The sequence below is a fragment of the Neurospora crassa genome, linkage group III (assembly GCF_000182925.2).
Source record: "Neurospora crassa OR74A linkage group III, whole genome shotgun sequence".
NCBI classification, from domain to species: domain Eukaryota; kingdom Fungi; phylum Ascomycota; class Sordariomycetes; order Sordariales; family Sordariaceae; genus Neurospora; species Neurospora crassa.
Window position 1 is genome coordinate 2,024,928 of NC_026503.1, and position 18,155 is coordinate 2,043,082.

At 54.2% G+C, this 18,155-nt stretch overlaps 6 protein-coding genes across 6 annotated transcripts; 2 read left to right on the top strand and 4 right to left on the bottom strand.

Moving 5' to 3' along the window:
- Positions 1 to 234: 234 nt before the first annotated feature.
- NCU06243 (hypothetical protein) lies at positions 235 to 1,845 on the top strand. Its single transcript, XM_958001.2, has one exon. The coding sequence runs from the start codon at positions 329 to 331 to the stop codon at positions 1,637 to 1,639; it is 1,311 nt and encodes a 436-aa protein (XP_963094.1). The 5' UTR covers positions 235 to 328; the 3' UTR covers positions 1,640 to 1,845.
- Positions 1,790 to 2,820, bottom strand: tim13 (translocase of inner mitochondrial membrane, subunit 13; the record flags this gene model as incomplete). The annotated part of the gene is made up of 2 exons (XM_958002.2): positions 1,790 to 2,597; positions 2,728 to 2,820. 2 exons carry the CDS (start codon positions 2,818 to 2,820, stop codon positions 2,430 to 2,432), a joined length of 261 nt encoding a protein of 86 aa, XP_963095.1. The 3' UTR covers positions 1,790 to 2,429.
- Positions 2,821 to 2,848: 28 nt separating this feature from the next.
- Positions 2,849 to 6,107, bottom strand: plc-1 (phospholipase C-1). Its single transcript, XM_958003.3, has 2 exons — positions 4,014 to 6,107; positions 2,849 to 3,951 (listed from the first exon to the last, which is right to left on the bottom strand). Exons 1-2 carry the CDS (start codon positions 5,584 to 5,586, stop codon positions 3,392 to 3,394), a joined length of 2,133 nt encoding a protein of 710 aa, XP_963096.3. The 5' UTR covers positions 5,587 to 6,107; the 3' UTR covers positions 2,849 to 3,391.
- A 38-nt stretch (positions 6,108 to 6,145) lies between these two features.
- NCU06246 (ATP-dependent RNA helicase mrh-4) lies at positions 6,146 to 8,602 on the bottom strand. Its single transcript, XM_958004.3, has one exon. It carries the CDS (start codon positions 8,344 to 8,346, stop codon positions 6,469 to 6,471), a length of 1,878 nt encoding a protein of 625 aa, XP_963097.3. The 5' UTR covers positions 8,347 to 8,602; the 3' UTR covers positions 6,146 to 6,468.
- Positions 8,603 to 8,716: 114 nt separating this feature from the next.
- NCU06247 (hypothetical protein) lies at positions 8,717 to 14,010 on the bottom strand. Its single transcript, XM_958005.3, has 4 exons — positions 13,752 to 14,010; positions 12,943 to 13,449; positions 10,348 to 12,877; positions 8,717 to 10,290 (listed from the first exon to the last, which is right to left on the bottom strand). Exons 2-4 carry the CDS (start codon positions 13,239 to 13,241, stop codon positions 9,145 to 9,147), a joined length of 3,975 nt encoding a protein of 1,324 aa, XP_963098.2. The 5' UTR covers positions 13,242 to 13,449; positions 13,752 to 14,010; the 3' UTR covers positions 8,717 to 9,144.
- Positions 14,011 to 15,770: 1,760 nt separating this feature from the next.
- On the top strand, positions 15,771 to 18,133 carry NCU06248 (hypothetical protein). The gene is made up of 3 exons (XM_958006.2): positions 15,771 to 16,268; positions 16,330 to 17,406; positions 17,517 to 18,133. Exons 1-3 carry the CDS (start codon positions 16,187 to 16,189, stop codon positions 17,807 to 17,809), a joined length of 1,452 nt encoding a protein of 483 aa, XP_963099.1. The 5' UTR covers positions 15,771 to 16,186; the 3' UTR covers positions 17,810 to 18,133.
- Positions 18,134 to 18,155: the final 22 nt, after the last annotated feature.

An 18,155-nucleotide genomic window follows, 5' to 3' on the forward strand; every position in this document is an offset into this window, starting at 1 on the left:
AGCACAGACCTTGAATTAGCGTAATTTTCGACATTTTGTCAGGAAAGGTAAGAATGCCATATTTTCAGTTCCTATCGAACACTAGCCCAAGGCGCTTTGCCGGCCGGGAAAAGGAACACCATGCGAATGATCGATAAACGATAAGCGATCCGTGGCTGGTGACGTGACCCACTTATTCTTCACTTTAGTGTAAGTGCACCCGACTGCACTGCAGTGTAGTGTAGTTGCCGCCACTCCAATTATCCCAAGGACAACCAACCTTCTCTTTCTGAATTATTTCACTAATTGTATTTCAAATTGGCCAATCAATCCACCAAAGAAAATCATCATGGTGGGCTTCTCTTTTGGACTGAAAAAGGCTGCCGCCTCCTCGAAACCAGCGCCGGCCAAGAGGAAGCCCACGACCTTCGGCGGCGATGACGATGACGAAGACACGACAGCCGGTGATGGCCAGCCCAAGCCCATCGCCGCCGTTGAAATTGCCGAATTGGACGGTTTCGACGACAACACGAGCACACCCCTAGAGGCAGTAGACGAGGACCGCAAATCAAAAAAGAAATCAAAGGGACTACCACAACCACCACCGCCTATATCGGCAACAACAACAACATCATCATCATCATCATCAAACAAGAAAGCACCTCCTCCCGTCGCCGCCGCCGCTCAATTTGGCGACCTCTCCTCCGCCCTCGAATCGCGTAAATACGCTCAGGCTGCCGCCACCGCCGACCCCTCCATCTACGACTACGACGCCGTCTACGATTCCCTCAAGGCGCCCAAGAAGCAAGAGAAAGAAGCCGACAGCAAGGAAGGTAAGCGGCCGCGCTACTTTGATGCTTTACAAAAGGCCGCCGAGACGCGCGAGCGCGACCGGGCCATCGCCGAAGAAAAACGACTAAAACGGGAGCGCGAGGCCGAGGGGGACGCGTTTGCCGACAAAGAAAAATTCGTCACAGAGGCGTACAAGCGCCAGCAGGAAGAAAACCGACGACTAGAGGAAGAAGAAAAGAAGAGGGAGGAGGAAGAGGCCAAAAAGAACAAGAATAAGGGCTTGACAGACTTTTATAAGCAGATGCTGGAGAAGGAGGAGCAGGAGCATGCGGCCAAGATGAAGGCTGTTGAGGAGCGGGTTAAGGCTGGGCCTGGAGAGGCAGCACAGCAGAAGAATGAGGGAGAAGAAGACCCGGACGCGGAAAAGTCGGCGACAGAAAGGGCAAAAGAGATTAACGCCATGGGCGGAAATGTGATTATCAATGATGACGGTGAGGTGGTCGACAAACGACAGCTGCTCAAGGGTGGTCTAAACGTGGCGCCTAAGAAGAAGGTGGAACACCAACAAGAGAAGGCTCGACAGGCCGCAAAGCCTGCTGGGGCAAGCGGACCAGCTAAGGGCGTGTTCCAGGGTGGCAGCAAGCAGGCAATGCGGGAAAGGCAGACGCGCATGCTGGAGGCTCAGCTTGAGGAGAGGCTTAAGCGGGCGAGAGAGGAGGAAGAAGAAGAGAGGAAGAAGGTTGAGCTGGTGTCCAAGAGCAGGAAGACGGAGGCGGATATCTCGAGCGCGAAGGAGCGGTACCTGGCGAGAAAGAGGGCGGCCGAAGAGGCGAAGAAGAAGGGGCTGGAGGAGGGTGGTGCGCCGTAGTTCTGTTTTTAACAGCTCGGTTTTGTTATCTTTCAAGTTGTTCATTTTCAGTGGTTGTTGTTGACATGAGATACCCTTTTCTTTTTGGGAACCTGGTCAAACTGATCACATCAGTTCCCAGTAAAAGCATATGCCAGGACAAGGAAAAATAAAGAATGCCACTTTTCCAACGTCTATAAAAAGCACTGGGCCCCGTTCCTTTCCCTGTCTACCCATACCATTCCCTTGCCCGTGATTGCGCTGATGTTGATACACACGTACACATATGGTACGGAAAACGATGTCACCTCCATCTCCCTAACCAAACAGCCGCCGCTCGCTGATTTTTCCCTCCTTGCGTTCTTTCCTTGCTTTGCGCTTCTCCAGCCTCCTGCATCTTAACATTTCCAACCCTCAGCCGTGACCGGACCCTGTGCTAATGCCCAATGCGAAGGTCTTGACACCACTGCCGCCATCAAGAACCCTTGATATCTTCTATAATGTCCTTCAAACAATAAGGTCGTGTTTGAACCCGATCTGTTCGTGTACGATACGGAATCGGCATCCGAATCATTCATCGCATGCCAGTCGACAGTCGCGGCAGCAGTCGGAGTCGCAGTCGCAGTCGCAGTCGCAGTCGCAGTCGCACTAAGTCGAAGTCGCATATACTTTTTTTTCTTTTTTTTTTCCCCTCCCTGCCCCATCCCTCCCTCCATAATGCTTTTTTTTTTCGTCTTCCCCCCCAAGACCCCCAAAGAAGCAACTCATCGATGTGCCTTCGTCCTAGGTACTACTACTTACTCCTCCCTCTCTACTGGTTGCCCATCTCCTGCTGTATCCTCCGCAGATAAGTCGTGTTGACCACGTTCCACGCCGCCATGTACTTTTCGGTGCACTGGGTCACGCACGTCTTCTCGCTGTTGGAGAGGGAGGAGCCGGGCTTGGGGACGCACGAGGTGAAGCAGTTTTCGCCGATTTTCTGTTTTTTTTTTTACATTGAAGGCCCGGTTAGTTGGTTGGCGGTTTTGAGAGAGAGAGAGAGAGAGAGAGAGAGCAAAAGAGAGAAAACGGAAAGACAGAGAGAGAGAGAGAGAGAGAGAGGTACGTACCTCCATCAAAGTCCGCGCATTGGCGCTCTGGGACTCGATGAGAACCTGCTTGATGATAGCCTTCTTGACGGTCTCGGAGGTTGAGTCGGACATGGTTGCGATTTTTTTTGTATAGAGTTTTGGAGTTTGAAGTTTGGATTTGGGTGTGGTGGTGGTGGTGGTGGTTGGTTATTAAATCAGTCGCGAAGTTGCCGGAGCTAAGATCTTGGTGACGGCTTCGATAAAGTGGGAATGATAGGTAACTTGACTGCGAACGAAGCTCCGGACGAATGCCGCAGCAAGCCAGGATCCCAGTCAGTTCGAAATGTTTATTATGGAGGTGTGGCTTTAGTAAGTAGTGATTGCCGAGCAGTGATAAGGTGAGGCTGGTGCAAGTCGGTCTTTTCCCGGCAGGCAAAGTCCTGAAATGGCAGGAATAAGGGGGCCCCTTTTGGGACACAACAATAACAACAGTGGTTTGTTGGTGTCGATGGTGTTATGCAAAGTAGTTTATACCACCTTCGACAGTTTAAACACAACTGTCACAAGAAATATGAATGACAAGGCTAAGATCACGCTTAACGCTCCATGCTATATATGCTTCATATGCTTTTAACTCCCTCACTTCCTTCACTCCCACAAACCACACCGAAACAAACCGCACTGTACCGCACAGCAAGTAAAGTTACAACCTCAACTTCTTGCTTATCTTCACCAAAACAGCCCCATCACTCTCCATCCCCTTCGCATCCAAAAGATGCACAAACCGATACCCTTCCCTCAACCGATCCAGCCTCACGCACGCCCACGCCGCCAACGAATCCCTTCCAATCTCATCATCCAGCACCAAGAACCTCACAAACGAGAGCTCCGGGACTACACCAGGGATATTCTCAAATTTCAGTTCTGTCTGGGCACCGAACTTCCCCTCCCAATCCGGATCGCATCCTCCCTTTATAGATTTGGTCTTGGCCTTGTACTCGCCCCCTTTTTCTTTGCCGTCCTGCGGCAGCTCGTCGGTACCGTGCCGCTCTCCAGGCTCTTCCACGTGTAGTTCGACTTTCAGGTAAGGGCGGAAAGAGTCGATGTTGTCGTCTCCGGGGGGAAGGGGGAGCGATTGAGCAGCGAGAACATTGATGGTAAGATCCATGGTGTAGTGCTGGACGGCGTCGGCTTGGGTGTCGGAGGCCAAGGGTGAGGGGGAGGGGGACGGATTAGAGTCGGTGAGTTTGGCGCAGCGGTAGCCTAGGTCGGGTCTTGTTAGCGTTTTTGTCTTGCCTAAAGAGGAGTGGACTAAGTGGACGTACCAGCAGGTTTGAGCACATAACCGCCCGTCCCAGCAAACATGCCCTCATTCAGCATCATGCCCTCATCCCAATTCTGCCAATTCAGCGCCACAATCTGGATCCCCTTTCTCCAAAACACAGCCGGATCCAGGTTTGATGACAAGATACGCATACCAGACGGGTACGCCCGCATCAGATAGTGCTTGTTATGCTCGAAGAGCGCGCTACGACTCTCCTTGTGAACATCCATCACGCCACTCTCCGACAGCGAAAAGATGTGCGTCGGCATGTTGGCCTCGGGCTGCATCAGACTTTTGAACGACACACCGCGCGTGTAGATGCCCATCTTGCTCAAACTCCAGATAACCTTCGACGGTTTCTTCGCCCGCTGCTTCGGTTGGCCCGCTTCTTCTGATAGTCTTCCAGAAGCCGCGGCGGCGGTGTTGTCCAGCTCCTCGGGGGTCGTCGAGCCCGTCGAGCCCCCTTCATTGTTGGGTGGAGCGTACTTGACCTTCACGAGAATTTTGCCGCGCAGCTCTTCAGGAGTGGGAAGATATTTGGCATCCTCCTCCGGCTCAGGAAGAAGCAAGTCTCCCCAGATCTGCCTCATAATGTCAACCATCATTTCCTGCTGCTCAGCGCTGCAGTGCACCTCGAGACTGACGATCAGAGGCAAGTCGGTTGTGGCAAAACCGTAGTCCTTGATAGCCTCGCACACGTCTCGGAAGGTGATGTCTTTAGTTAGCGTGTACCCGTGCAGGACTCGCGGCTCTTTGGTGCTCTTCCTACTGAGAGTTTGGAATAAAGAGGCAGAGCCGCCGCTCTTGCACCTCTCCAAGGGGTTCGTTTCGGCTGATAGTCCTACTGGGGCGGCCTCAGTGGTTGTTGCTGCTGCAGGCGGCGGCGGCGGCGGCGTTGTTGTGGTGGGCTCCGGAACTTTCTTGTCCTTGGACTTCTTCCTTCCACCAAGAAAGCTAGGCAGCTTTCTCTTCGCTTTCCTCTTCAACTTGCTCGCTATTCCCTCCTCACCACTGCCATAGGCATCATCGCTGGAGCTGGAACTGCTCGAAGTCACAGACTCGGCGTCACCATCGTCATCCTCCGACTCGGAGTCCGAGCCATCCCAGACGTCCACCTCGATGCAGCGGCACCCGCGCAACAAAACGTTCCTATAGGCATCGACGCTCGAGTCGCTGGAGAGCTGATTACCTGTCAGATAAGTGTTGTGGCTGGAACTGATGAAGTAGCTTGAGAGCGGGTAACTGAGGTCCTGGGAACGCGGAGGCGCAATCGAGTTGGCGGCTGAAGAAGTGATATACTGAAAAAAGCTCTCGTAATCCCAGTCCTGATGAAGCGGGAAGTCTCGAGCAAGCTCGGCCTCGTCGTCACCTTGACAGCACCTGAGCCAGACGGAAACGTCCTCCTGGCGCCAGGCCTTAGTCACGGTGTCGGCGTGTGCGCTGTAGATGCGTTGTAAATGAGCCGCAACGGCGGGGCTCAGTGTCTTTATCTTCTGGTCGGCGCCAGATAAGCCACCGCCTCCTTGATGAGCTCCATCGGGGAGATATGGCGTGCCATGGACAGCTGCTGGCATGTTGAATACAAGACGATGCGCAAAATGTGAGCCCGGGACAACGAGCGAGAGGAAGGGGTGTAAAGGCTGTGTCTGTACGATGATACAAAGCAAGAAGAGGTGATACAAGAGGCAGCCAAAGAGCCAACAAACAGGCCAGACATAGCTCACAATTCAGGGGGCTCGGCGACCCCACTTGAAGCTGTTGATGGCTGGTAAAGTTGATATTTGGCGTTGGATGGTGTCTGACCGCTTCAATATCCGAAGTCCGGGACTGGAGGTGGGTATTAAGTTCTCTTTGGGATTGAGAACACAGGGATGAGAAAGAGGATTAGGTGGTGGTTGGGTATGAATGACGCTCAACAGCTTGCTCTTCGGGCTCTGGTTCATCACGATCCATCAACTTGCTATGTAGGTGCTGGCTGCGCCTTCTCCCGTCTCCCGTTGCCGTAGAAGCTCTTGGACCCTTGGCTGCGTTTCGTCACCCCACAGGACCGGACAGCCCGACAGGACCCTTCCGTCTGATTGACCAGTGGGGACATCCCCTAGCCGTCAGATCGAACAGCGACACAGCGTTTGTGGTCTGGGTCAGGGGTGTTCGGACACGGACCTCTGTTTCGTCTCAACTTGCGCGTGGAAACTTGGTTTGGAGTCAGACAGACAAAGGAACGATATTTGTCGAGTCCATCAAATAAAGACCAAGTACTATGAAGGTTTACTTTTCCTTCTAGTACCTCCAGGTTCCCGTCCTTTTCTGGTGTGTCTTAAGGCGCTTGCACTCCAGACAATGGTTTAGATCTAGGTACATCAATCAGACGTCATATGATACAGAAACAATTGAGGCGATAGTCCAATGGACTCTTAATCTTACAATTTCCATCGTGGTGTTTATACACCGACCTTCTAAACAAGGGCCTGACCCATAAACATGCTCTCCTTAACCTCGGCAACGACATCTCTCCTATCATCCTTGCCCACCAACACGATACCCCTACCACGGCGATTCATGCGACCAGCGCGGCCCAGCCTGTGGATGAAGTCGATAGTCGTATGCGGCACATCGTACAACACCACATAGCGCACGGCGAGGGTATCGATACCTCTAGACGCCAGATCCGTCGCCACAATGACCTTGGTATTCGGCAGATGCCTCCTGGTAGGGCTGCTGCTCACGGCACCACCGGCTTTGCCTCCTTCAGCAGCAGCGGCAGCAACATCATCATCAGCAGGCCTGCTGATCTTCATTGGCTCGTTCGACGTAAAAGAAGCCAGCATCTCCGACTTGCGGTGCTCCTCCGTGTCACGGTGAAGAGCGATGGCGTCGATGCCCTTGGACACAAGGTAATCGGCCACCTGCTGGGTGGTCTCGCGCTCGTTGACAAAGACCATGATGCGCTTAACGTCGATCTCGCTCTTGGGGCCCTCGTGCTTGGCGGCCTCCTTGCCGATGGACCAGATGGCGTCGGCGCAGGCGAGCATCTTGTTGTTGCGATACGGGTCCTTGGACACGTCGATCACGCCGAGCTGGACACGGCGGGGAATGGCGTGCAAGTTGGGAGTGGTGATGCGGTTGATGTAGGGGAATTGCTCCTCCATGTAGGTGTCCAGGCGGCGAGGGATGGTGGCCGAGCAGAGGATGAGCTGCTTGAGCGAGGGCATGGCGCGGTCCACGATGCTGGTGGTGTCGCCCGAGAAACTGCGGTCGAGCAGGGAGTCGGCCTCATCAATGACGAGGTGGCTCACGCGGGACAAAACGTTGGGATCCGACTTGGCGATGGTGGCGAGCAGGTGAGGGGTCGAAACGATCATGTCCACGCCGATGGGGCTGTACAGGTTGCGCTGGTTCCTGAGCGGGCTGATGCTGGCGGACAGAGGTCGTACCTTGAATTTGGTGTAGTGAGCGAGCTTCTTGGCAACGCTGGTGACCTGGTCGACCAGCTCGGCCGTAGGCACCAGGACAACCACACGAGGCCGGGCTGTGTTGGGGTGAGGCTCGAACTTCTCAATCCACTCGGACACCGGGGCTCCTCCACGTCGTTCCTTCTCAGCCGCCAAACGCTCGTTGTAGGAGGCGACCAACTCATCATCAGCATCGCCCTTCTTTATAGCGTTGACCGCGGGAACCAGATATGCCAACGTCTTGCCAGATCCCGTCTCGGCAGCCAAAAGGAACTCCTCCCTGCCGTTGTCCGATTTTGGTCGCCTTGGCTTCCTTCCCATCGGCTGCCCTAGCAGAGCCGGGATAGCCAATCTCTGTACGGGCGTGGGCTTGATTTCCGTCATGCCTTTGAGCGCCTCCTGCGCAATAGCCTCCTTCACCACCGGCAGCAGGTCGAACTGGTCGAAAGCCTGGATTTCCTGCATTCGTTCCTTGATGCTTGTTCTTTGTCCGTAGCTGATGGTCGCGAGCGCGCGTTGCATCTTCAGTGCCTTTTGTCCCTTGGTATTCTTATCCCTTTTGTCTCTCCTGCTGTCCTCCTCTACCGGTTTCGGTTTGGGTGCTTTGCGCGGGTCGATGTTTGCAACTCGTCGGTTCATGCCCGCCCAGGGGCCATCAGGTTTGTTCCGGGGCTTCTTGTTGCCCTCGCCGGGGCCCCGTACTGGCGGTGGTCGGGCAACACGATCGGACAACACCATGCGCGAAGGGCGCTGCTCGCGCCGTGTCGAAAACGTTCTCTGGCCGGCCCATGGTTCGAGGCTTGCTCTTGCTGATGTCGATGTGGTTGTCGTTGCGGCCGAGCGGCAGATGAGGCACACCGAGTCCCTCGCTGTCTTCCACATTATGTTGAGATTCAGTTCCCGTACGCCGACGGGGTGTGGTGTCGGGAGATGCTGTTCCGTCGTCGTCAAAATTTTTGGCAGGCGAATTTCGTCATGTGTTTGCCCAGACCTTCTCCAAAAGTTGGTAGAATGAGGGGCAAGCGCTAACAACCTACCCGGTGGTGCTTATCGGTAATCTCAGGACTGCTGGAATGTTCTGCCACTGTTCACCACCTGTAGGGGTCTCTGCTTAGCGCTGTGCTTCAGGGGCCTCTTCCCCACCATGTCCCTGTAAAACTCCATGCCATTGTACACTACACCAAATTTATGATGGGGATGCATTCACTCTCAAGGAAGCATGGAATCACATCACATTTTCATGTCAAGGAACTCGGGAGCTGAGTACTACTTATTGTATGGATATTGACTATAGGGAATAACAAAACTTAACAATGTACTAGGTCGTCCTCTTCCTTCTTCTTTTCTTTCTTTTTTCTTTGTTTTTCTTTTCGTCCAAAACAATCTCAAGAGGCCTTGTCGTGTCTCTGCCAACACAACTTGAACTCCGAGTACCATAGGTAATGGCATACTGTATCCATGTCTCATGTTCTTCGTAACCCATATGCACCCAATAACACCTCCCTGCATAAAACACATGGCTAATTCATTCAATAGCAGCGCTTCTAGCTGCATTGGCCTTGATCCTCCACCATCCAACCCCCATGGCGACGGCGGCGGTGCCTGCTGCCAACAGCCTAAAGCAACACAGAGTCAATCGATAATCTGAAGAAAGGTTATCGTCTGAGCCCAGTGTATGCCTTACGTCTGTCTTTTGCGGTTGCCCGCAATTCGGCTCAGGATACCGCCGATGAAGTCCACAATGATCAACTTGCAGAAGGTGGTGAACCATCCGCTCTTGGGGTCTTGCTTGATGACTGGAGCATCGCTGGGCGGCGGCGAGCTGGCCTGTGTCCCCTGTCCACCTCTCTTTCTGACCGTGTTGGCGTTGTCAGTGTCTGCGCCTGTTGCTGTGGCCGATGCCTCGGCCTCGCTACGGACATCAGCACCGGTAGCATCTGGGGCGGCAACGGGCTCATCGGTGCTCTGCTGAGCATCGGGTTGCGATGGCTTCGAGCGTTCGGTGGTTTCCGCGACAACCTCTGGGCTGGGAAGGAGGCCATTCGTGGGCTTGGTATCCTTAGGTGCTTGTTCTTCCTGGGCGATAGGTTCAACAGGCGCCTCGACCGAGACAGTATGTGCTGAGACTTCAGGGATATCAAGTGCTTGAGGCACCAGCGTCTTGGTGGTCAGATCTTCGGTGTGCTCTGTCTTCTTCGGCGAGTCAGGGCTTAGCGAGATTCCTTCATCCTCAACCACCGCCCGAGGTGTAGCCTCCCTAGATGTAGTTTCGTTTGACGCCGCGGTCTTGTGGGGAGGCGAAAGCTGAACCGCCGGGGTTTCCTCTTCTTTGCTGTTGGTCGGTTCTTCGCTCTCCGAAATCGATTGCAGCGATAAGGCCGACGACTGAGCCGAGCTGACGGAGACGCGAGGTGAATGGGGGACTTCTAACTTCTTCGCGGCGCGGGGAATTACGCTTGCTCCGAGAGCGGCGTCGTGAGACACTTCCGATTCCCTTCGTGAATTCGAAGAGCCGATGATAGGTGATGGGGCGTCCTCGATAATAACCTGGTCCTCCTCGAGACCGGTCTCAAGCTTCCGAACAGTATCGATGATCTCGTCGCGGTTGGATGGGAAGCGTTCTAGGGTGGGATCGTTAATATCGATATTCTCCTCGTCAAACGGTATTTCCTTTCGGATCTCGTTGTCCTTGTCCATGTCCTCGGATACAATCGTGATCGAAGGTTCTTCGCCGTACATACCGGCGCACTCATGTGAGAACAGAGCTGGATTATGGGAGCCGTCCTCGGCGGGTGTAGGAATTTCGGACTTGTCAGTCTCCGTGGCCTGTTTGTGGCGTTAGCTCACTGTAAATCATGCAAAGCATTACGAGACCATTCTCACCTCATTGTCCAGATATTTCGCGCTATCAGCGACTTCCGCAGCAGTGTCCGCAACTTCGGTAATGGGCGTGGCAGACAGGCGACGGAAACCAGTCTTTCCAGCCTCTTCATCGGAGACACGATCCTCAGGTGTTCCTTCGTCAAGGAGTGCAGCAGAATCAGCGACTTCCGCCGCAGTCCTGGCAAAGGTCGGCGTGGCAGCACCGGACTGCGACTCGGTAACAGGTTCGGAGCGGGCAAAGATCTCCTTGGCCGCATTAGCGACAGGCTCGGACTGCGCAGCGGGCACGTTGGCCGCCTCCTCTTCTACAGTAGCGGCCTCCTCAGTAGGTGCAGTCTCATCAACAGTAGCCTCCTCGACAGGCTCAGTCTTCTCAACATGGGCGGGCTCCTCAGCATCGGTCGCCTGGGCGACCTCAGCATAGGTAGCCTGGACGGGTTCAGCCTCCTTGGCGGGAGTTACCTCCTCAACTGCAGCGGTCTCAGCAGGGGCAGCATCAAGAGCAGGAGCAGTTTCTTCGGTAGAAGCGGCCTTTTCAGCAGGGAGCTCTTCAGAGACAGGGGCGGCCTCCAGAGGAGCCTCCTTGACAGGAGCATCCTCAGAGGCATGAGTAGACTCCTCAACAGGCGCAGCCTCCTCAACACGGGTAGCCTCAGTGACAGGAGTAGTCTCTTCGGCGGGGGTAGCCTCGGCAGCAAGAGCGGCTTCTTCAACGACATCAGCAGGGATCTCAGAGGGAGCAGCTTCTTCAGCAGAGTTGGTTGCATCGACGGAAACATTCTCCTCAGATAGAGAAGTAGCCTTCTCAACCGGAACGTCGTCCTCGACTGGGGCGGCCTTCTCAACGGGAGCAACATCGACAGCAGGAGAAGTCTCTTCAGCAGGAGCAGCTTCGGTCGCCGGAGCAGTCTCCTCGGCCTGAGGAGCCTCAGCTTCCGGAGCAGCCTCAGTAACCTCTGGAGAAGTCTCAGCTTCTAGAGCTTCGTGAGCCACAGCTGCGTAGGTCTTGGCATGAGTTTCATCCTCATCAGCCTTCTCCCGCGCAACCTCCTCTGAAGTGGCCTCACCGGTTGCTGTTGTCTCTTCGGGAGCAGATTCCTTGGTAGGCTGTTCCTCTTGAGCAGTCTCATCAACGGCATGTTCCTCCGCATCCTCCTTCTGAGTGGGCTCCTCCTCCTTGGACGCCTCCATTGGATGAGTCTCGTCCTTGAGATCGGTCTCGTGAGGAGTGGTGTCATCCTTCACGTCGACTTCGTCCTTGGTAGCAGCAACTTCAGGGGCATCCTCAGTGACATCCTCTTGGGTCGTCTGCTGAGTAGACTCCTCAGCGGTTGTCTGTTGGGTGATATCTTCCTGGGTAGTCTGTTGAGTGACCTCATCGTCGGTTTGGGTATCTTGGTGAACGGTGTCCTCCTGGGTGGCCTTGTCTCTGGTATCGTCCTCGTGGGCAGGCTCTTCCGAAGTCTCCTTGGTGGCCTTCTCTTCGGCGGCCTTTTCCGAACTGGTGTCTTCGTGAACAGTCTCCTCCTCAGCAGGCTTCTCTTCCAAAGGCTTCTCTTCCGAAGGCTGCTCCTCGGTGGTCTTCAAGGTGTCCTCCTGAACTTTAGCCTCATGAGTGGGTGCAGAGTCCTCCTTCTCCACTTCCGCCAGAGAGGCCTCCTCCTTCGATACGGTCTCATCTTCTGGGAGGTGGTCTTCACTCTCATTCACCTCCTCCTTGGACTCGGCGGTCTCTTGCAAGTCGGATTCCTTGGCAAGAGTATCCTCCTTCAGGGTTGTCTCAGCCTCGGAGGTGGTTTCAGCCTCGGGAGCAACGGAAACAGCCTCCTCAGCTGGAGCGGCTTCCTCTCGTGTCTCAACTTGCGAGGTGCTCTCCTCCTGAACATCAGTCTTCTCAACGGGCAATTCCGCGTCGACCTCAGCTTCCTTCTTGTGCTCAGCGTCTACAATGGTAGTCTCCTCGGGCTTAGACTCTTCCTTTTCAACGGCAGGCTCGGTTGCTGTCTCGACCTTGGCCTCCTCTGGGGTAGCCTCCTCCTCCTTGGAAGGTGTCTCAGTGGATGAAGTTTCAACGGGCGCAACGTTGCTCTCCGTGGAATCTTTTGTCTTGGTCTGGTCCTCTTGATCTGAGAGAGCTTCATCCTTCAAGGTAGCCTCAGTAGTTGAAGGGACTTCAGCCTTGGTTTCAGTGTGAGCCTCCGACGTGGTCTCGTCTTTTGCTGCAGTGTCGTCCTTCACGGCAACATCATCACTGGAGGAAGTATCCTTTGCGGCAGAGATGTCGACAATGGTTTCCTCTTCAACCTTGAGAACAACATCGTGCGGCGGGTCATTGTTTGTCTCGGAGACCACGGTAACCTTTGTAGCAGTGTCGATTTCTTGGGGAGCTTCAACCTCGGGAGCAGTCTCCGCCTTCACAGCTTCCTTGATCTCCGAAGCATCCGCATGATGTTGGGTAGTTCCATTTGTCTGAGGCGCATTCTCCTCTGAGGTCGCCTCGTCCGTGGGGAGGTCGGGCTTGGGTTCCTCCCTAGATACGGTTCACGGGTTAGTAGCTGATGCTGACGACCAAGAACACGATGGTCTTCCACTTACTTTGGCGGGTGTTGGAACTCCAACTCGTTGTTTCTGAAACCAGAACTGTCCGTGACGGTAGGCGCGCCTTCGTCAAGGACCCACCAATCGCCCAAGCCGATGCGGAACTTGTAGACCACCTTGGTTCCGGGTTCGCCCGAGATTTCCTTGGTAAAGACATGCTCTCCGTCAGCACCAGTGGTGCAGACCATCTCCTGGGGTTGCCATTCTGGCTCAGAGAAAGAGCCAGCAATGAAGAGTGGCGGCTGAGTGCCAGGTGACCGGAATGTAATGGTCGTAGACACCTTGGTGGAAGCCATGGTTTAGACTTGTTGGTTTCGGTAGATAGAAAGTGTGGGGAGTTGAAGTGCAAGATGAGACTATTGGGTCATTGGCCCGGATGCCCAAATGCTGTGCACCGATGAAAAAATAAAGTGACAGCTCGTGAAAGAGCGCTCTAGGGTAGCTTTGTAGGTTGGCGGTGATGCGACGTTAGCTGCTGGTTCGTAGCTTGAGTCGCACAGGCAGCTGCTCGAATCACGGTGATCAGTAACGCGCATCTAGTTATTGTGCTTGTCGCGTTCTAGGCTCTTGATCGCTTACGGCAACCATGTAGACAAGCAAAGTCAAGGAGTGGATCTTGAACAGTGGAGAGAGAGTGGTGACGGGAATGGATTGGAAGCGAAGGTGGCCGCAACACACTCGGAAGAACAGAAGCTCGAACGAAGCTCTCTCCCTCCGTCCTCCATGTTGCTTGCTTAGGTGGGCTGGTGATTGACGGGATGTGCTTGTGTGCTGGAGTGAGGTGCGGGGTTTGGGGTTCTGGGTACCTTTGAGTTAACTTGGTTGTCTCTCTTCAGAGTGTCTGTCGTAAGCTCAGCCTCGACCAGAAATTGTGACGGCTAGAAAAGCAAAGAGTCAGATACAGCGAGCGATACGCGACGGCAAGACGATGGCAGCGTCGAGCAGTGGTTTGCAGAAAGATGTGGGATGGATGTTTGCCAGCGAAATTGTGCAGGTCGAGCAGCTGCTGCTGGTTGGGAAAAATGGAGGGGGTGAAGAAATCGGACGGACAACTCACCACTGGAGCCGATCTCGAGGCAGTCGGGGTTATTTAGGCAGGCAGACCGGATCCAAGATAAGGGCCTGAATTTCTTGGGTGGTATTGGTTGTGGATAGGAGGAATGGAAACCGTTGTTTTGTATGGATACTTGCCTACCGAGTGGGTGTGTGTGTGTGCTGTGCTCGACTGCGAGGTGCGGTGCGTGCTTGGATGCAGGAAGTGGTGGTGCAGTCTTTTGGTGCAGTGGGTGGTGGTGTTCAAGTGCAGTGCCCTACTGTGAAGCCCCTCACTCGCAGCCCACCTGGATCATGACACGCGGGGAATCAGATGGAAATGCCCGGCTTGGTCGAGGCAGGTGGATGGGGGACTTGACCTTGGGAGGCAGGGTTGGGCTGCATACCAGAGAAGGAAGTGGAAATTGCCCTCTTCAAGTCTGTTACTTACCTCTAGTTTTACCTTAAGGTACCTCATACGCGTCTGATATGGCTCATGGCCTGGGATGATTGATTTTCAGTCACTTGTTTAGGTATCCTCAAGGTAGGAACTAACTGTCGCAGGGGTGCGACCTACCATCACGCGATTCATCTACGAAAATAGCAGCATCCCATTCGATGGTTGTTTATCAACTAACCTCTACCTACCTCTATCACGAACACACGGGAGGGAATCGAGGTTCCCGCCTTGACCGGTGCAGACAAGCCGGGAAGGCGGCTAGGTAGGTGGCTGTAGGTAGGTAGGTAGAGGTAAACGGAAATACGGCAGTGGCAGCTTCACAGATCACTAGGTACCTAGACATATAGTACATACTGCACTGCTAGCGCCGCGCCGTACAACTGTCCCGAAGTGCAGATCCAGAAAGAGGAACGAAAAGAAAAACAAACAGCCACCTTCCCGTCGTCGGCCTCTTGTCAACGGTTCATCGTCTTCCCCAAATCATACACAGGTACCTACGTAGTGGCAGCTCACAGCATTAATGTCGTAATCAAGACCGCAACCGTCCTGACATGGATGTGTGCCCTGCTTCAGCTGCATTATACATCCCGATACAGAGGTACCCTTGCTTCCAGTTGTGAACATCCGCTGCCACCAAAGATAAACGAACTGAAAGCGCGAAGCTGCAGCCTTTTTGCAACGTGTGTGGTGTACACACAGCACAACCTTCCTATCCCCGGGCTTGCGGTTCAAGGTGGCAAGTGGTGGTGCCACAATATTCACGCGAACGAGGACGAGTAAGGTCAGAAACACCTACTTAACGAACTGCAACTGGCTTGCACTTGACCCTTTGCACGTCGGGGCGATTGATAGGCTGATGAAAGTCTTCGTTGATGAAGGGTACACACACCGCAAGATGGCTTTTGAAAATTATCTTCAACAAATTCAAATTTAGCTGCACTCGAGCCGCACTGCCGCACAGATTCCTTGCCTGCAGCTCTTCACGTCTCGTGATTTGCCGAATGGGTGATGCGGAACTGCAAAGAAAGACGCTATGAAAAGTCCAGATGCTCAACTGACAAAAAAGCAAGAGCTCTTGGCTTGTCACAACGTCAACCGCGGTACCGGGCGCTAAACGCACGGGCTCTCGAGGTGCAGATCCCCCGCATTGAAGGTGGATCCGACCTTTGCGTGGCTGGCGTCATGGACCTCACCTCAAGTGGTCGACTTAGGCGTATAGGGCGGTGAGTGCTGGCGCAAAGCGTTGTGCCCTTGATGACCGCCTTTGATGTGACGCCTCCTCGATTCACATGCCACCCTTGTTGTGAACTAATCTTATCGCAGTGAGGTTGTTCACTGATAAGAACCATAATTCTGATCGAATCTCAAGCCGGGCTTCACCAGGACTCGGCATCAAGGTCCACGGACGCAGAGGACCCCATCATTATTTTCCAAATGTCAATCCACGTACAAGTGGATTGCCTTTTCTAACCTTTCCATCGCTACGACCAGTACTTATAAACTTCGCAACCAGCGAGATCGTCTGACAAATCAACCACCCGGCGACGAACATTTCGAAAATATCTAACCACCCAATTCGAAAAATCGAATTGCTCGCCAATTCCGAAAACCAAAACAACAAATCAACTTGCACCGAAATCACCTACTGGATTCATCACCTACCCTGCCGTGGTCCATTCGCAACGACATCGACGGCGCACTTAACAACCAACACCCAATAATTGACTGGTAACCACGCTTTAGGTCGACATGTCGGTTTTCCTACCCCCCGAGACCATCACGGTCAAGCGGCGCAAGCGTGGCGCCGAAGATGCGCCGGTCGACTTCCTGAGTTAGTCGTCCCCGACAAGTTCTTGACAATTCTCGGTTGTCATGCTAACAATTGGAATCAGGGGTCGAGGGCAGCAAGCGTTCGCGAAATGGAGAAGGCAGCTGGGTGTACCGGCTCAAACAAGCAACGGACATCGTAGCCCCGCAGCCAACCGTACCGACCATTCAGACAACGAAAGAAGGCGATGAGAAGAGACGCATCATCAAGCCTCTTCCCCGTCCGAGATCGCAGAGGATGACACCCCAGCCCGGCGCCTCGCCAATCATCGAGCCAACATCTACGTCCCAGACGACCAAAGCGACCGAGCCTACTCTTCGACGATTTCACCTCTCCAAAACCATTGTATCGCAAGCCTCAACATCAGGACCCGTCTCCAAGAAGCGCGCCAGCACCGTCATCTTCGTTGAGCGCAATTCGAAGCGAAAGTCTCTCCACGAGAACCAGACTCCAGAGCAGTCGAGACCGGTGAACGCCCACAATGGCCCTGCCGCTGTTCAGCCCAAGCCGTCGGCCGGCTACACCTACCAGGAGCCTCCTCCAGCCGATCCCCATGACACCGGGATGAAGCGATCATACAAGCGACCCGGTACGAGACGCTTCCAGCCCCCGGCCGAGTCGAAACCTGGCTCAACCCACCCTGCTCTTCCCCCCTCGCTGGTCAATCGCAATGTCAACGTCGACATGGATCAGCTCGCCCAGGAAATGGATGCCTACACACTCAGTGCAATCACTAGCCATCTGAGCAAGTTGGATGAGGCAAGTGCCAAGGCTGCGGAGAGGAAAGCCAAGTTCAAGCCCAAGGCTCCCGCGCTGAGATACGCACAACGACACCCGGAGGCTGCGGCTGCGGCTGCTCGCACTAAGGAGATGGCCCCTCAGGCTGCTACTGCTGCTGCGGCGGCGGCGGCGCCAGTGGACGATGATATGGACATTGAGATGCTCGACACCTCCGACGATGACGACTACGTTGTTGAGGAATACTACCGCGTGCCCGCCAGCCGGCTCAACGAGGAAGAGGTGGCGGCCACCCAGGTCGGTCTGTTGGTGTTCGATTCCGAGCCCGACAAGATTGACTTCTTCTTTGGTGCGGAGGAGGATGACGAGTTCGAGTTTCCGGAGGATGAAGACGATGAGAACCGTATGTTATGCTTTTTTTTTTCTCCTTCCCTGCTTCCCCCCCCCCCCTCCCCCCCCCTCTCTCTCTCTCTCTGTGTTCGTTCAAGGGAAACTAACACCAACCACAAACAGACGAAAACTACTACGCAGCCGACTATCCCGACGAAGATCTCGAATGGGACGACGAACTTGATCGCAACCCGTACGAGTACGTGACAGGTAACGCCTCTGACAGAGAGGAGTTTGATGCGGAGCTGGATGACAACGATGACGATGACTTTGTCAACGCAGACGAGAGATTCATGGATCATGTCTGGCAGACGAGTAATGAGATGGCGGATATGGTTGCATATGCGAGAGGGTACGACGGTGATAGACCGGAGCCTGCGGTGGCTGGGTTCCCGAGGGGGTTTCCTTATGAATAGGATTGATAGGGATAATGGCTCTTGGGGAGTTGGGCAGTGGGTTAAGGACACCTGGGTAGAGGGGGGAGCGGAGGTGGGATATAAATTGGCAGTCATCGCTACGATCATGTATACCTGCTGGAGTGGATTACATGATTACAGGTAGTTATTATACCCCATAGTCTCAAGGACCGTCGCACAACAAGACGGACTGGGACTGGGTGGTAGTTGTGTCATGAGAGCACAGCACAGCGCAGCAAAGTAGATAGAGTCAGCTTCTTCAAGGCTCTCTTCCTATCACTCTATAGTTATGGTACAGAGTACTTCCTTTGCTCTGACTTCGGACCTGATTTGAAGTGATTATGTG

Coding starts and splice junctions, on each gene's coding strand:
- NCU06243 (XM_958001.2), top strand. CDS start 329: ATGGTGGGCTTCTCTTTTGGACTGAAAAAGGCTGCCGCCTCCTCGAAA.
- plc-1 (XM_958003.3), bottom strand. CDS start 5,586: ATGCCAGCAGCTGTCCATGGCACGCCATATCTCCCCGATGGAGCTCAT. Junction 3,952..4,013: donor TTATGTGCTCAAACCTGCTG/GTACGTCCACTT, acceptor GACCCGACCTAG/GCTACCGCTGCGCCAAACTC.
- NCU06246 (XM_958004.3), bottom strand. CDS start 8,346: ATGTGGAAGACAGCGAGGGACTCGGTGTGCCTCATCTGCCGCTCGGCC.
- NCU06247 (XM_958005.3), bottom strand. CDS start 13,241: ATGGCTTCCACCAAGGTGTCTACGACCATTACATTCCGGTCACCTGGC. Junction 12,878..12,942: donor GAGTTCCAACACCCGCCAAA/GTAAGTGGAAGA, acceptor AACCGTATCTAG/GGAGGAACCCAAGCCCGACC. Junction 10,291..10,347: donor CGAAATATCTGGACAATGAG/GTGAGAATGGTC, acceptor CGCCACAAACAG/GCCACGGAGACTGACAAGTC.
- NCU06248 (XM_958006.2), top strand. CDS start 16,187: ATGTCGGTTTTCCTACCCCCCGAGACCATCACGGTCAAGCGGCGCAAG. Junction 16,269..16,329: donor TGCGCCGGTCGACTTCCTGA/GTTAGTCGTCCC, acceptor AATTGGAATCAG/GGGTCGAGGGCAGCAAGCGT. Junction 17,407..17,516: donor GGATGAAGACGATGAGAACC/GTATGTTATGCT, acceptor AACCACAAACAG/ACGAAAACTACTACGCAGCC.